The sequence below is a fragment of the Capsicum annuum genome, chromosome 8 (assembly GCF_002878395.1).
Source record: "Capsicum annuum cultivar UCD-10X-F1 chromosome 8, UCD10Xv1.1, whole genome shotgun sequence".
NCBI classification, from domain to species: Eukaryota; Viridiplantae; Streptophyta; class Magnoliopsida; order Solanales; family Solanaceae; genus Capsicum; species Capsicum annuum.
This window is the reverse complement of record NC_061118.1, coordinates 146,235,839-146,252,988: the sequence shown is the minus strand read 5'-3', so window position 1 is coordinate 146,252,988 and position 17,150 is coordinate 146,235,839. Positions and strand designations below refer to the sequence as shown.

Below are 17,150 nucleotides of genomic sequence, written 5' to 3'. Positions count from 1 at the left end.
ATATGCATATCTGGAATAATACATATTCATTAGTCATAAATACATATGCAATCTGGTAAAATACATATATATTATTCATAAATATATATGCATAACTGAAAAAATACATATGTATTACTCATATATACATATGCACAACTAAAAAAAAAATAAAAATTCTTCATTTTTGTTTGACCTTCCCCGTTTCACATACTTTACACTTTTTGGGATTTTGGAGATGAAGATTTTCTTAATGTTTTCCGTTTTATGATTTCCCCAATATTTTTCGGCTCGTCAATGCTTCGATCTCACCTCTTCTATGACAACTTCTCTGTTCAACTGAACAGGAGTATGAATCAACTTAACAAAAACCCACAATCATTTAACAACCAAAAATCATAAAACCCCATCAAATAACGTAAGAAAAATTACAGCAGACCTCCATCAAATAAAGTATCCACAATCTTTCAACAACCCCCCTCCCCCCTCCCCCCAAAAATAAATAAATAAATAAATAAATGAAGAAGATGAATAAAGAAAAAAATACGAAAAAAATTTATAAATTATATGAAAAGATAACATGCAAATACTGTAAATATCAACTTATGATAGAGCACAATTTTGGAAAAGGGGAAAAAAATTGAAAAAAATAGAGTGAAAATAGAAAAGGTAAAAAAGTGGGTGAAACCCACACACTTTTTAATATAATGATTAAAATATTGTTGATTTTGTTATAACTTGTAAGTTTGAAAAAATATTGTTATTTATTGTAATTAAGGTCTTAAATATGCTAGTTTCTGTATTTTTTCCTAAATATTATTAACTCAAATAAAGCTCAAAACTATTTAAATACTAACAAAAATATTCAATTAAGGAATGACAATAATGTTGGATATAAATTATATTGCACTGCATAAATATATAGCCTAAATCTATTATTCTTTTTAATATTTTATGTTATCTTTTTCAAGAAACACCAAGGATAGTTGTATCTAGAACTAAATAAATAATTGAAGCATGCAGTTAATTATATGTTTGTCTGAAGAATTTATTAAAATAATTAAAAAAATTGAGAAATCATAAAATTTGAAGTTAAAAAATGTAAATTTTATTGATTTGGTTTGATATTTTAAAAAATCAAACTAATTTGATCATGTATACCCTTAATATCAATTATTATTTTTTTAACAAGTGTATCATATCAAAAAGTGATAAGTAAAAACGAATAACTCTTTTCCATTTATGACCTTTTCTAAAGTGGATCCTACTTAGCTTTGGGAATCAAAAGGTCAAAGAGTCTAATAAATTACATATATAATTAGACAAAGTCAATCTTGATATTCAGTATAATCATCACCTTCACAAAATAAAGAAACTTCACATTTCATTAGTTGATAGTGTTCACAGTGTCATGATTATCTTGAAAGTCCCTAATGGCTGTATATGCTTGATTACCTTCTTTTTCTCTTGAAATTTCAACATCTTATTGGCTGTGTAGCATGTTGAAATATAAAAAGGACACTCCTAGTTTCAACTCAAAATACACTTTTTCAAACTTAAATATTAATTTTTAATTTCAATCAAAAATATCTATCAAGGAGACATATTCACTAGCTAGATTTAAACAATAGTGGATAATACATTTTAAATAATAGTGGATTACGATTTACTAGGAGTGTTGAAAATTCTTTTAGATGAATAGCGTGTTTGATCAAGTTTTTAAAAAGTTAAAGATATTTATTTTGCTATTTTAAATAAATATTCGTAGAGAATTGGCATTTTTGAGTAATTTTATATGAAAATAATAAGTTTTTTTGAGTTATAGTGGAAATTATTTTTGAGAAGCTGAAAAAATAGTTGCTCCTTTAGAAGCACTTTCCGGATGCCTGTCCAAGCACAAAATGCTCCTCTAATATTGATTTAAGTGTTTTTTCAAATTAATTAGACAAATACAAATTATTATACTTTAAACATATTTTTTCAAAAACGTTTTAACAAATAACATTTTCAGAATAATTAATGTTTTATAGTTTTGACCAAACAAGCTAAAAGTCTAAATAGTGTTCAACAAATAGTTCCACGAAATAAGTGAGATAATTAGATTCCTTCACCTCTACTCCGAAACCTGATTCGAAACCTTGAAAATAAAAAATTCCTATAGGCCTGTCTCAAGAAATCGGCTATTTTAATGCGTGACAGTTCCACGAAATAAGTGAGATGATTAGATTCCTTCACCTTTACTCCGAAATCTGATTCGAAACCCTGAAAATGAAAAATTCCTATAGGGCTGCCCCAAGAAATCAGCTATTTTAATGCATGAATGAGAATTGAAAAATTTCTATAAAGAACATTGCTCTAGAAATAATTCTTGCAATATGCGCAAATTCAAATTCATTAGTTGCAATATAAATATCTGTAATAGACAAATTTAAATTTAGTAAAATTTAAATGTACTATCAAACGCTAGACGGAAAATTAAAAAAAAAAAGACATAATGTAACAACTAACCAGGGCCGGCTAAAGTATGAAGCTGCAATTAGGGGGCCCAAAATTTTATAATATGTGTATATATTATATATATTTTTTATCGCAATTTACGTGACTGTGTTTGAATTTCGAGAATCAAACAAGTTATTTTTTTCGTAATAAATAATTTTATTGTTAAAATTATAATATTCTATATAAGCATACAATCAAATGTCTGAATCTTGAAAAGTAAAAAGTGTCACATAAATTAGGTCAGAGAGAGTATTTTAAACTATCTCACATCGTCCATTCGTCAATATAAATTTCTCTATAGATATACCTCTTTAAAGATATTTGAAATCTTGAAAACTAGGTGCGTACCTTCTACAACATATAAATATAATCTAATAATATTTACGCAACACATATTAATTTATTTTTAAAAAATCTATGAATAACTTATTTTTCGCTAAAAGTATTTCAATAGGCATATGATATTGATGGTCTGAGAATTATAACAACTTTGTATATAAGAAACTAAAAAAAAAGAAAAAAAAAATTCAAAACATTATATACAATATAAGACTTTCTTCTTCTTTTTTTTTCATATAAAATCATAAAGTTTCTCGTGAAGTTTTACTTTGGACCACCACGTTAGTTGAGCCGCGCCTGCAACTAACAAGCATGAGAAGCACAGATAATTAGAAGGATTTTGTAATTTGTAGTCGTGGCTTGTGGGTATTGGAACAGTAATGAATAGGAAAGCTATATACTAACACGTATAGAGTACATTGAGTGCATGACCAAAAATCTCTCATTAATTATATTATGGGGACATTATAATTGATTCAGTATAGTGACAGCATTTCGTGAGATAATATTCCTATTATTATATCCACTAAAAATTATTACGAAAGTGATATTACATAAAATTTTGATTAGTTTATTAATTATATTTTATTCCAACTTTTTGAAATGTGATACATATGTTATATAGTGATACATATAAAAAAGTAATACATTTGAAATTAATAAAATATTTTTTTAAGAAAATAATAGATTTTCTTTTATTCATTGTATTCTTTTATTTAAGGAAAGATATCTAATTTTTCACTTTTTTTAGATTTAATTTAAGTATTTTAATTATGTTAGTCTCTTTTCGTCTTTAATTAGGAAAGATTAGTTTTTGTTTTGTCCTTTTTCTCTTTTTTTTTTTTGTCTTTAATTTTAAATTTGGTGAACCTTTTCATTCGTCAGGTGCATTGATCCTCCATTCCAATAATGTTTATTGAATTCAAAATTATTGCAATTTAATTTTTTTGCTGGAATTTAAATTGAACACTGAATTCCCATATATATTATTTGAAAGTATACAAATTACACAAACAATTAATCCAAATCACAAACCAAGATATTAAAACACTAGGTTTTCTTCTTCAAAGTTTTTGCCATGATAAACAATAATAATACACTCAATATGTTTTTATAAGTGGATTTTAGAGAGGATAAAATATACGCAAAACTTATAAATTATCTTTCACCCATTAATATCATATGAATCATGCAATAATTGAAATAAATAATTGTATCTACTATATGAATCACCATAATATTATATATATGAATCACCCAATAATTAAAATAAATAATTATATGAATAACCCAATAATTGAAATAAATAATTATATCTACCATATGAATCACCATACTACCATATATATGAATCACCCAATAATTGAAATAAATAATTGTATCTACCATATGAATCATCATAATACCATATATATCACCGATTAATATCATATGAATCACCCAATAATTGAAATAAATAATTGTATCTACCATAATCACCATAACACAATATGTATCACCTATTAATATCATATGTATCACCCTCTAAAATCATACAAAATATATCTATCGTATGAATCACCATAATACCCATATAATGATATCATGTTTATCATTCATATGAATCACCATTAAAAAAAATAAACATGTATGAATAACTAAATAAATTTATATATGTATCAATAGATTTTTAAAAAAATAGGAGAGATTTTAGGAGAGGAAAAAAAGTTGTATGCATTAATGAAGGAGAAAAAATCAAGAAGAAAGATGATTTAAGCATCAATGGAAGAGAAAAAAATCAGGAAGTAAGATAATTTAATTGTTGATAATTAGGGAGATATTTTAGATAAGACTTGAATGAGTTAATGGTGGAGTAAAAAGAGGATGTTGGGTTTTCTTGACATGTATCAAGAGTAAAATTAAAAAATGAGATTTTATGCAAATTTTTAAAAAATAAAGAATATTAGGTAATATAATTTGTTAAGTATGAGATTTGTGTAATTTATCCAATTATTAAAGCAATATTGGTTGGTTGGTTTGATTGGTTAGCCTTGTGGAATATTCAAAGAGCACTTGAGTACCAACAATTCTACTATAACAATCGATTTATAATAAGTAAGAATTAAGTCAGATTAATAATTATTTGAATTTATCATTTACTTTATTGAAGAAAAAAAGTTATTAAAGATATTGATTTAAAGGCGTGATTTTCAATATGGCTCCAAATAGAATACCCATTAGTTAGTATGGTAAAAGCAAATTTGTGCGGAGTAATTCCCTCGTTTCGTTTTACTTGTCACTGTTTACTTCTCGAGAGTCAAACTGTATCAACTTTGATTAGCATTTTAAAATTTACTTTATTTCAAAATCATATTAATATAAGAAGAATTGCGACTTATAGCATTTTTATATAGTTTTTAGAACGTCTAACTTTGAGATCTAAAATATCAAATTAGTCTACCTCAATTTATCTTTGAAGTTTAGTCAAATTAGCCTGGAAAAAGTGACAAAGTAAAAATGCATCCATAATTTAAATTATGTAGGCAGATTACTAATAACAAATGCGTCTGTAGTCCAACGGTTAGGATAATTGCCTTCCAAGCAATAGACCCGGGTTCGACTCCCGGCAGACGCACGCAGTTCTTTTGGCACTAAATAACTTCAATCTTTTGTCTCCTTCAAAAAATATATGAAATTAATTAAATATGACAAAACTACTTCAGTAAAACACAACAACTAAAGATGCTGTTCAAGCTTGGGTTGTTTTGTTCACCAACCAAAATGATAGCACTCTGGAGCAATATTACCAAACATTTCATTCAGTATTTCACAAAGTTACTGAGTCTTGCTTGTACACTGAATAGATACAGCAATATTGGAGTATAAAAAAAGGAAGAGTAGAGCAATTTTTGGAGTCCCTAATGCAGACTCATTTTACATAGAGAACAAAGCAAAACATTAGATAAGCAATAGCAGTGTTCTCGATAAATCTAGGGTGGAATTACAAAAAATCTATGCACTTAGGAAGGAACACCCCATCGTTCGCTAACCAACCCAGAATATCAACTCAACTCAATGATTGAGACATAGCTAGGGCATGTGCACCAGCTGCTAAAACTTCCGACGTCTTTAGAGGAAGCGAGAACATTGACCTGCTGCTATTTGAATCACTGCTTCGTTTGGTTGCCATAAGGACATCATGAGTTCTTTTTGCTCTCTTCCTATCTAGTCTAATCTGCCAAGCGGGGATTCAGAGCTATACTCGTCCACCAACCAGAGACCATAATCACGAAAACGTTTTGTCTTCTTTTCAAAACCAACGATATAGTTATTATGAAGAAGAACATGCATTCCCTTGGTTTCCTTCACCCAAGTCTTGTTTCTAAAGTATAGACCACCCGTTGGGAATGCAGACTGCGGAAGCAAATACATGTCAACCTGCAACAGCATCATGTATCATAAAAACAAGTTAACGAAAATATTAACCAGAAGAAAAATGAAATATAAGTAATAAAAAAACAAGTATAGGAGGCAAAGGAGCACAAGACTTGGAAAAGAAACAGCCTAAATAAGTTGGAAGAGTCATATGTTGTGGCCACAAAATGAAGAAAATGGATGATTGAAAGAGCTATTATCAGACTCTGGTCTTGCTTTGCTTAGTTTTTTCACAGAAAACCAGACTCTGGTGATATTAGTGTGTGCCATATTCATGTTCCAAGACTGTGGTAACTGGATGAGATAAATTCATGCCGGATTTGCATAGGGTAGAGCCTTGACAACTTTCATAATCCAGTCTGAGATATCCTTTTTCTTAAAAAGGTTGGGGAAAGGGGATTACAAGGTGGGAAATTGAACCCTCATCAATAAGGTGAAGTCCAGGTAGCCATCCCCTAGTCTGAGATATCCCTCTTTTTTGTATATATATTTTGTGATACATTGTATCACACTTCTATCTTTTAGCTTTCATCTACCTATTCCAGTTTGATTCCCGTTGAGGGTTGGACAAAATACTGTCTAATTTTTATTTTTACTGAACTGGAGTGGCTTGCAGAATAGATAAAGAGAGGACAAAATGATTCCTAGTTTGTCCTAAAACACAACTAAACCAACCATATCTTATTCTCTTAACCAAATAGAATCTAAAATAACCTCAAATTGGACAACATTTTGATCCAGTAATTTTAGTTGCATCAGTCTGCCAATAAGTTTAAAGCTAGTTCCATTTCATTCTCTTTCATCAATCTTGATGTGACTAGCTCACATGATAAATAGAAACAGTATCCCTTATGTACTTTTTTAGCCAGCGTGCTGATGATCCATAAGCAATCAGTCACCCCCTTTTACTTCTAAGGCTGTTGAATGTCTCTCAGCCCCTAAGCGAGAGGAAACATCCTCTTATCACAGCTTCAAGTCGATTTAGCTGCTCTTCAAAGCAGTAGCACAGGGTTTGGCACTCGACTAACTCTCACCACCTGAAGTCCTTTTCTGGCTATTGTAGGCATGAGCATACTAAGATTCAAAAGGTTCCTGAGAGTTGTGCTCAATTACCAATTACCTATCTGGACCTACATTACAAGTATGACCCTAAGAATATGACCCTAAGAATAGCATGGGTGAGCTTCCTAGAAAATATAGAAAAGCTAAACTGGTGCAGATCATTAAAATAACAATCATTATGAAATAGCAGCAAGTAAACAGCAGCTCATTTATTTCAGAAATGCTGCCTAATTCCACAATCAATTAATTTGCCTTCAAAACAAGATCTAAGCAACTGCTTTGATCAGGTTATTTTCTTATATATCTTCATTCTTCTATCAACCTCAATCACATAAAACTCAGCCTATAATTATTCAACTGGGACACACTACAAAGAAAAATGGGGGAAAGCAAGGGACAGAAGAAGAAAGGGAGGGGTTAAAACATAAAAGGAAGTTGGCCATACCTTCCTAAATCGTTGGGCTTCAAAGAATAACAGTGGAACTTGAGAAACTAGCTTAGTTTTAAGTTTTGATCATGGTTAATTTTCGATCTGAAATAAGCCTAACATTTTAACATGTCTGTCCGAAACAAACCAATGACCCATGGAAGAACCAACATCTATAAGTCATGAAATGAAAAGGCAACAAGGTATTCCAACACAAATGAAGTTTTTTGCAGCAGGTGCTGGAGTATGGAAGTAGAATGTGAAATAAAAGAAAGCAATGCACCTGTGCAACAGTTTTGTTCAATGCCCAGTTGAAAGCAGGCTGGTCATTGGATTTCTTTGCTCTGGTCCATGGCTGGATCTGCATTTCCTCGATCCACTTTTTCATAATTAGTTTTGCCCCATTGGTGGGTCGAGCATAGATCATGCAGCTGCAGATGTAAGGCCGACCCTTCTTCCCTGGAGGTGGCAAACCATGAGAGTGATTCAGAGGTTTTACCTGGTGTTCCAAAAGAAAGGAAGAGAGAAGACTTTTCATCACTACAAGTCCAATTCACAATGTCAAGACAACAACAACATACCTAGTGAAATCCCACAAGTGGGGTCTGGGAAGGGTATAGAGTGTACACAAACCTTACCCCTATCTCGTGGAGTTAGAAAGGCAATAAATATATTATGAGGGAACCAAATTAAAATTATCTAAACTACCAGAGGATGACCTATCTTCCCTGTAAAAAAAGAGTAGAGACGTTAAAACTTAAAGAAAAAGGAAATAGTAGTTTGCCACAATGCTTAAAATCAGATAATTTTAAAGTGAACCAAGAAGATGCAAGTTAAGAACCTCCACCACAATAAAATAAGCCAGTATATTCAATCATGCATCATCACATTCTTAATTTAACTTCTCAACGACTTCTTTCTCAAAAGAAAGAAAAAAAAAAGAACCTTCTCAAAAGAACTTCTCAACCATTAGGCTTATCAAAGCTATACAAGGAAAAAGTAAAGCATTTGCATCCTCTTCAGCACTCACCACAGCCATGTCATCCATGAAGTAAATATCATGCTTTCCTTCCAAATATGGAAATGGATCCGCTAACCAAACCATATCAACATCGTTGTACATGACGTTATAACCAAGCTCCAAAATTTGCAAAAGATGTCGAGGCCTTCTGGACGTAAAATTGAAGAATCCCTTAAAAATAGAACCATCACTGTTATTTCAGTATAAACAAAATAACTAACGCAAGCAAGTACAACATTCCAGAAAGCTCTGTTCCTTCTTTAATCTTTTAAAAAGGCTTCCTTTCTAAATCTAACTACAAGATCGCAATTCAGGATAGTGAAAGAGACAAAGACAGATAGCGAAGGATCAATGGGAACACAATGTTCTTGATAATTATTTTCATCCTCAGCACTCCTATTTTAAGGAGTTATTCAGCTGAATAATGAAGAAATGATAATGGAAGGATCTAGTCACTCTCACACACATCACACCTACAAAACTGTAAGTATCTATTTGTACATTTTCTCCCAGACAAACATAATAGAAACAGAAACTAAAAATTATTCAAACCAATGGAAAATAGTGGGAAATGCAACAAAATCAGCTGTAAGTCCATCAATCCATCAAATATGTCCAATCTCAAATTAGTTGAGGTTTTGTAATATGCATCCTTTATATATTCTGCTTTAAATTTGAGCCCTTTTCATTCCAATTCTAGTAAAAAAAAAAAATCTTCTAGGGATTCTCAAAAGCTAGAGGTTCTCTAAACACAACAAAAGAAAAAGGCAGCTCGGTGCACTAAAGCTCCCGCTATGTGCAGTGCCGGACCAGAAGGGGCTATTGTAGGCAGCCTTCCCTTGCAGATGCGCAGTGCCGGACCAGAAGGGGCTATTGTTTCCCACGGCTTGAACCCTTGACCTTCAGGTCACACGACAACAACTTTACCAGTTACGCCAAGGCTCCCGTTCTCTAAACACAATAACACCCAAATGCAAAAAGCTGCTGAAAGGTACCTGAGATCCAAACTTATGAGCAGCTTGGGACTCCAAAACAGGAGGAATAATCACAGCATGACCAGGCCACCTTTCATTAACCTTAAACAAAGTAGGATAATCCTCAGCAATAACAAGCACTTTCTCATGATGTTTTTGTCTCACGATACTAATCAACCAGTTATTCAAGAACGGCAAATAAGCTTCACTAACAATACAGACTATAAGTGTATTATTTTTAGCCACAAAGGCAGCGGCTTTAGACAAGGAATAGTCACGCCACTTGGATTCAAAAGGGCTGTAGGTTTTTGAGGTGTAGGAAAGTAACCCATTCTGAGGAAACTGAATATATGGGTAAAAAACACCGAGAATAACCAAAAGAGAAAGGAGGAGGAAAAGGGTAGTGCGACTTTGAAGGAATGAAGTGGGTTTTGGGGAAGTTAGAGAAGATGGTGGGGATAATGGGTTTGGGTCAGTGAGAGGATTGTGAAGAGGTCTTTGGTACAAAGATGTTGATGACATTTTGGTAAAATTGAATTACAAGAAAATGATGAATTGTGAGAAGGGAAGTAGGAAGTGTGGAGTTACAAGGAAATTGGGAAAATTGTATAGATCAGACGACGCAGATCTCAGATGGGGACTAGGATTGAAAATAATTGCACTAAGAGAAAACACAGTGCACCCCTAAGGAAGAAGAATGGTAAAAAACACAAAGCGATCACATTTTTATGACTTCAATATATATAACTACCTAATTACTCCATAACTTTTCAGCAAATACTCTTTTGTATTAAAACAAACTTGGATGCTAAGTTAGCCTGCGTATGTGTTTGTTTGATTGATTGAGGATAAATATTTGATCAACTCAATGGTAAGCGTTAATTTAGATAACTAAAGAAAATAATAGATAGTTAAGATGTAAAACTCAAAAAAATGATAATTTAGTCAGATTTTCTGAATACAAGTTTTCGATTTAATACCATCTCGAGGTACTATATTAAAGAGATTAAACCTATATAAACTGCTGTATAAGATATTCTACATTTTTCTCAATCCGTCTGTTTTTACAGTTATGGCATTCAATCAGTAATGTTTCAAATAATCACTCTCATTTTTACAACAATTACCTGTAGTTATTGTTGGTTACGTTTACATACATGTTTAATTGGGTAGAAGTTTGACAAAATAACCACTTCTCACTTCCAAACAAATTAAGATCAACTATATAAATCCTCACTTCTCTATTTAAATGTTTTTCAATAAATTCATAAGCTTTCGAGAAGTAACAAATATCCCAACACGTCTTTATGTTATTTTACTCTTTCCCGCAAGGGATAATCCAAACGCGATTGATACGGAACCATTGAGGATTGATCACTCGGCTTAAGAGTACTAAACAATGCAGTAAGAGAATTATTATTCCAATTTCCAACAATATGTTCTACAAGAAGCCAGATATTAACATCTCTTTTACCATACAAATATACACACTGCTCTTTATTGATTCTCAAACCAAACGAATTGCCTATGATCTTGGTGAACTTGTGAATGATCTTAAAAGTAGGTGTTCTCCTGGGTGATGACTTAGTACAGCTTCTCTTTAATAGATGGAAAGTTAGATGGATGCACCTCCTGCTCTCATTTTAACGTAGATTATGAGACAGCACTGGTCTTCAACTTAGGTGCCTTATGCTTGACAAAGAAAGCCGAGAGCATACTCCTGCTGCGATTAGGTGCACGGATAATCTCCCGTCTTGGATTATCAAATGATCTGTATGGTGTTAGAGGTTTGCTACCTTCCAGGGCACTCTGCAAAGGCAAAATTTCATTTAAGCTATAAAGAAGAAAGTAGTTTAGATGTGCAACTTCGGTCTGGTCATATTGGATGTTCCACAATCTAAGTACGCTACTTCAAACAGACTTTAAGACCAAACAAGGTCCAAGACCAATGCTGCAATAACGAACGAAATTTTCAGAACATACAAGATATTTACAGATTAAAATAGACCGCGAAAAGAGAAGCAGCAAACTGTCTATGCATATAGACGGTCGGTCAGAAGTATTTTACATCAAAAGAGATGAAACAAGATGGCAGACAAACCAACTTCAATACCAAACAAGTCATTGCTCTCTCTTTTCTTACCCCAAAATATATCTTCCAGGTTCAGATTTCACCTCTCCAGTGAAAGTGCATATTTACCCCTTGGAATTAAAATTTTAGCAGAGATGATACTAACTAAAATATTAGTAGTTAAGTTGTCTGATTGATTAACAAGTATAACGACAGATGGCAAGACTTCGACGATTATTACATGGATGCTCGTATTTCAATCATATATGAACCCCAGATAACAATGTTAAATAATGATACTCAGGCCCGTATATTACCAAGTCGTCTAAACCTCTTCACACTGAATTGTATTTCTTATTCTGCAACTCCACAGTTATCACATGATTATCAAGGTAGAGTTAAAATTTGGTTGTTTAGCTTTAAGTGAGGTTGGCTTTGGTTTACACAATGCAAGTGCGCCCCAAACACATTAACTTACTGAATTTAAATAAAGAAAAGCTATAGTAAAGTGGAAAAGTTGGGTCCATTAACTTCCTCTAGAAAATAATACATAGTATAACAAGCACATACATCTTTTAGATTATTGGTCATATTTTTTGTTGATCGGTAAAAATACTTATTTGGCTTTACATAGACAAACCATAGATTGAAGTAGATAAAAACGACAACTGTGTGAATAAATTTATATTCATGAAATAATTTGAAAATTCTTTCTCTATCATTAGTTTTCCACCCTTCAAGTGGTGGTTTTAAAAGAAGGGGAAGGAGTAACCCGAGTTACTCTACTACAAATGAAACTGAACCCTTATGTTCACCTGTTATGCAATGCTTTTGAGGGAAAGAAAAAGGAGGAAGGAGCCAACTAAATTACAGATTTAAATAGCTAAAGAAAGGAAGAAGAAAATCCCTGGTCCCCTCTATATCAAGCCAAACCAATTTTTTGGGAGAAACCAAAAGTGTTAACACATAAACACCAGTTCTGACTTCTACTTAGAGCCTTCGAAGAAGAATTTACTTATGTATGTGCAATAATTTTCTGAACAAACTTTGAGATCAATGTTCAAGGGGAAACACCAGAAGTTTTAACACATAAACACCAGTTCTAACTCTACTTAGAGCCTCCAAAGGAGAATTTACTTATGTATGTGCAATAATTTTCTGAACAAACTTTGAGCTCAATATTCAAGATCATGCTGCCTATAGCATAATAGACATTTTGGTTAGACCCCTTCATCAATAGCATTACAAATGGTAGACGAATTTCATGTGATCACTAACTTGATATGTAAGCAAATAGACAACTGTTGAAGTAAACAGAAAGATAAAAAGAACACAGGGAGGCGCCAAAATTGATACATTTTGTTACTACTAGCACAAAATTTATTCAATGACAGCTATGATCATCATCAATGTTCCTCCACTACTTACGGAAGTATAGGAAGTGGATCAACTTCATTTTCTTCTAAACCACTTGTTAAGTACTATAGGAAGCATCAATAACCAGTGAAAGAAGGGAAATTGATGTGTCTGATGCTATTAGCAGCTGGCATATAACAACACTTTGTGCAGTTTCGGGATGGATAACATGAAATTTTTATTTGTTTTTGATAAAACAATATTGGATGGCATGTAATATAAGGAACAGATAACATAATACATATTATTTGAGATAGATATAGATAACATATTATATGGTACTGTTCTTCCAATTAATGCATTTGGCATTACCTGCCGTGTGACCCCCAATGTTTGCATAGCTAGACTTGAAGCAGGACCAACATTGGGCGACTGAGGACGAGCTACATATGATTTCTTCCGGGTATTCTCTTCATCTGCTCAATGAAAATTGACATTTGACAGTGAGAAGCCATGAGACTAATGGATCATCCCGAAACGCACAAGTGAACGCGGAACCTTCACATACCTAACAAGTTGAACGCGGCAGATGCTTTTTCAGAACCTTTTGCTTCCTCAGGACTGCAAATGCAAAGAAAGATCAGATCTCCACAACCTCTAGAAATTATAATATAATCCAGTAATCTCCTTCTCAAAGTTTTTCAAGATCAATAGCATCACTAACCTCATAAAAGTACGTGAAGTCCCTTTCAATGTCGATTTGGTTTCTGTTGCCAGATGCCAAGAGAGGGTTTTTGCAGCAGGTGTACCTAATTCAGAACATATGATAAGAACAACGAGATACAATGCCAAAGAGACTACGAGAACGAGACATTATAATCAAGACTTCAGGCCACCTGAAGGATAAAGGCGCGGTTTTGCTTGTAAATGTTGCCTCGGATCCATCTTAACTTGAGGGCTGAAGTGCACCTTCTTTCCAGCGGAATCTAATTGCACGTCAATCATGAGAGAGGGAGAGAGAAGTGTGCAAGTCAGGCAAAAGGGATGAGGATACAACCACAGAAAACAGAAAGAGCTTTAACAAAAATGCAATAAGAAGTTGAAAGTAGCTGTACTTGGCAAAATATAATGCTTGTGATGCCTTGGGATGATAGCTAATAGCTGTTGCTGCCTGAGTCCTTCTTTTTCAGTGTATGTTTTGCATGTCAGAAGTCGCTGAAATAAAAACCGTTCTATCTTGCTTAATTCTCAAATAGACAATTTGCATTAGGGAAGTTCCGGAATTTACCTGATCAAGACAAGTGACCTTTAGCTCCATGGTTGTAACATCCAATGTTTGTTGCTCAAGCAAGTCGGTTAACTTATACGCAACAGTTCCCAGGTGGTCGACAGCATTGACAAGAGCTCTTACAGCATAGTCTTTCAGGTTATCAAGAACCCTGAAAACAAGTAGTGTTAGAGTATGAGCACAAAGGAGCAATGAAAGAATGCAGCATGACCAAGAACAAGTGTTACCATCATTTTGGAGAACGCCCTAACTCCTAAGCATAGGAAAGATTCTTGCTGAGAAGGCTAGAAGAGCCCATACAACCGAGGATCAAAGAGCCTATGCACATAATTTGTTTCTACCTACTTTTGCTGTAAAACTGAGGAAAAGCATGAAAGATTGAATGGAAAATATTATGTTCACGGGAATACGCTTACATTTGTTTCTGCTCATTTTGAAGATAGGACTTCTCACAATATTCTGCAGCAGAATAGAGTTGTGGCCTCAAGTTCTTGAGTTCCTAGGACAGGCAACACATGATCATGGAATTAGAACAATGTTCATGCAAAGGTTGGCAAATGGTTAAGATGGAAACACCGAAACAGCGTGGTAAGGCTGTATATAATTGACCCAATATGGTCCTGCCCTTCCCTGAAACCCCCATGCATAGCGGGAGCTTAGTGAACGAGGCTACCCTATATTATGAATAACAATCAATCACTTATCGAAGAATATCAATATCAATCAACCAAAAACTCCTTGATCCTAAAAAAGAAGGTTGGTTTGCCTATATGATCTCTGAAACCATACTGCTTTACTCGGGCCTAAAATTACTATTTTAAGTGTGTTATATATTTGGGGGAAAAAAAGCCGTGTTATATATACAGTAATCATGAATTATAGCATTAAAAGCCCATTAAATATGTGAACAGGGGCGGAGACAGAGTGTAGACTATCGAACGCGTAGCTTTGATGTAAACCCTGTATTTAACTCAAAAACCCATTAAATATGTTTAACTTAAAAAGAGCAGTATCTAGAACCCATAAACTTCAAATTCTGGCTCCGCCTTGGCATGTGAACATAAGCAGACAATCAATAATCCAGATTCAACCCTCCAAAGGCATACTTGATGCACATAGCTAACCAACACATACATTATAAACACAATGATGCAATAGGCCAACACTCCATCTCAAACCCAAACATTGGACCAGTTATATGAACCCATTGTATCCATTCTGCCATATGTAAGGCCATTTTTTTAACACGTCCCAATGAATTAAAAAAATGGCCGCAGCTATATGATATACTAACCATCAATTTACCACAACCCTCCCCTGTTACAACAACAATAACAAATCCAGTGTATTCCCACATAGTGGGGTCTGGGAAGGGTAAAATGTACGCAGTCCATACCGCTACCTCAAGAGAAGTAGAAAGGTTGTTTCCGATAGACCCCCGGCTCACAACCCTCTTCTGTTAGCCTAATTTAAAACCGGCTTTGGTTTGCAGAATAGTTGGATTTAAAAGTTAAAACATATGATAAATAAGAGTAACTAATAGCGAAGAACACCCTAAATAATAAATCAGACAGAGTCATGCTAATTTGAACTTGTAAAGAGTATCCTCCATCAACTAAAAGTATTCCGTTTTTTTCCCGTTCCTACCGTCCATCAACCAAAAGTATTCCGTTTTTTTTCCGTTCCTACCGTCCATCAACTAAAAGTATTCCATTTTTTTTCGTTCCTACCTGAACTAGCAAGTGTGATAGCTTCCTACCTGACATCTCCTCCAAATGTTTATTGAAACACACCTCAACCATAAGGTGTTCACATTTCCTACCTGAACTTCAATAAACATTTGGAGATAGTTCAGCTAGGAAACTATAACACACCTATAGCTCAAATAGGAAACAAAAAACCCGGGAATACCTTATGGTGTTTTTGACCCTTTTAATTCTAGTAATAATTTATTTTATGGTTTGAGCTTCTCGCAAAGCAGACGAAAATTTAAATTGCAAAGTCAACAGAATTATTTAAATAGATAAAATATTTACAGCTACATAACAACTAATAATATTATACAAGCAAACACTGAAAGAATAACCAGATCCGATCTCGAAATCGACAAAAGAGATTTGAAAGCGAAAACCTGTAATGCCATAACGAAACTCTTGCTTCGCTCCATTGACACTTCATCAAACGTCATCGCCGATGAATTTTCAAGCTTCAATTGCTCTACTTCCATATCTTCACCCTTCCAAAACCCACACAAATTCTCCAAAAAAAAAAAAAAAAAAAAAAAAAAGAAAACCTTCCCACTTCCAGATTAGTGGATCAACAAATGATATGGAAACAGGAAACAGTACATTTTGTATTGATAACAAAGTAGTAATTAGAGAGAGAATAATAGTTTGGAGATGGATTAGGAGTTAAGAAAAAGGGGGGTTACGGTAGGCCACGGCAGTGGAAGGTGGTGGTGGGAGGAGAATTTATGGAGTCTATGTGTGTGTGTGTGAAGCAATCCCCGGGAATTGTTTAATTAGTATTGGAATTTTGAAGGAGTTAATTGCAAGTGAAAATGACGTTGTTCCTATTTATTGTGGTGGTTCAACTCATACTGTGCTGCTCCATCCACCTTGACTCACATACTCAGTGGACCCCAATCTACAAAATCATCACCCTTTTTACACCAAACTAATCATTAAATAATCCTGCCAATCGTTTCAATTTATTTTTCC

At 33.5% G+C, this 17,150-nt stretch overlaps 2 protein-coding genes and 1 non-coding gene across 3 annotated transcripts; 1 reads left to right on the top strand and 2 right to left on the bottom strand.

Annotated features, from left to right (window-relative positions):
- The first annotated feature begins 5,359 nt into the window (after positions 1 to 5,359).
- On the top strand, positions 5,360 to 5,431 carry TRNAG-UCC. The gene has a single exon. It is a non-coding gene; the product is annotated as a tRNA-Gly (tRNA).
- A 158-nt stretch (positions 5,432 to 5,589) lies between these two features.
- On the bottom strand, positions 5,590 to 10,537 carry LOC107839252 (UDP-D-xylose:L-fucose alpha-1,3-D-xylosyltransferase MGP4). Its single transcript, XM_016682662.2, has 4 exons — positions 9,737 to 10,537; positions 8,751 to 8,912; positions 8,004 to 8,219; positions 5,590 to 6,234 (listed from the first exon to the last, which is right to left on the bottom strand). The coding sequence occupies exons 1-4, from the start codon at positions 10,235 to 10,237 to the stop codon at positions 6,022 to 6,024; spliced, it is 1,092 nt and encodes a 363-aa protein (XP_016538148.1). The 5' UTR covers positions 10,238 to 10,537; the 3' UTR covers positions 5,590 to 6,021.
- A 578-nt stretch (positions 10,538 to 11,115) lies between these two features.
- Positions 11,116 to 17,058, bottom strand: LOC107839253 (protein ABIL1). The gene is made up of 9 exons (XM_016682663.2): positions 16,562 to 17,058; positions 14,847 to 14,929; positions 14,431 to 14,581; positions 14,258 to 14,357; positions 14,039 to 14,128; positions 13,867 to 13,951; positions 13,711 to 13,763; positions 13,515 to 13,618; positions 11,116 to 11,524 (listed from the first exon to the last, which is right to left on the bottom strand). The coding sequence occupies exons 1-9, from the start codon at positions 16,655 to 16,657 to the stop codon at positions 11,369 to 11,371; spliced, it is 918 nt and encodes a 305-aa protein (XP_016538149.1). The 5' UTR covers positions 16,658 to 17,058; the 3' UTR covers positions 11,116 to 11,368.
- Positions 17,059 to 17,150: the final 92 nt, after the last annotated feature.

Excerpts from the sequence above, each read along its gene's own strand:
- LOC107839252 (XM_016682662.2), bottom strand. The coding sequence starts at position 10,237 with ATGTCATCAACATCTTTGTACCAAAGACCTCTTCACAATCCTCTCACT. Across the intron at positions 8,220-8,750 it reads TCATGGATGACATGGCTGTG|GTAAAACCTCTGAATCACTC; the intron begins GTGAGTGCTGAA and ends TTGGAACACCAG. Across the intron at positions 6,235-8,003 it reads TGAACAAAACTGTTGCACAG|GTTGACATGTATTTGCTTCC; the intron begins GTGCATTGCTTT and ends ATGCTGTTGCAG.
- LOC107839253 (XM_016682663.2), bottom strand. The coding sequence starts at position 16,657 with ATGGAAGTAGAGCAATTGAAGCTTGAAAATTCATCGGCGATGACGTTT. Across the intron at positions 14,930-16,561 it reads GTTTCGTTATGGCATTACAG|GAACTCAAGAACTTGAGGCC; the intron begins GTTTTCGCTTTC and ends TGCCTGTCCTAG. Across the intron at positions 13,764-13,866 it reads ACTTCACGTACTTTTATGAG|TCCTGAGGAAGCAAAAGGTT; the intron begins GTTAGTGATGCT and ends TTGCATTTGCAG.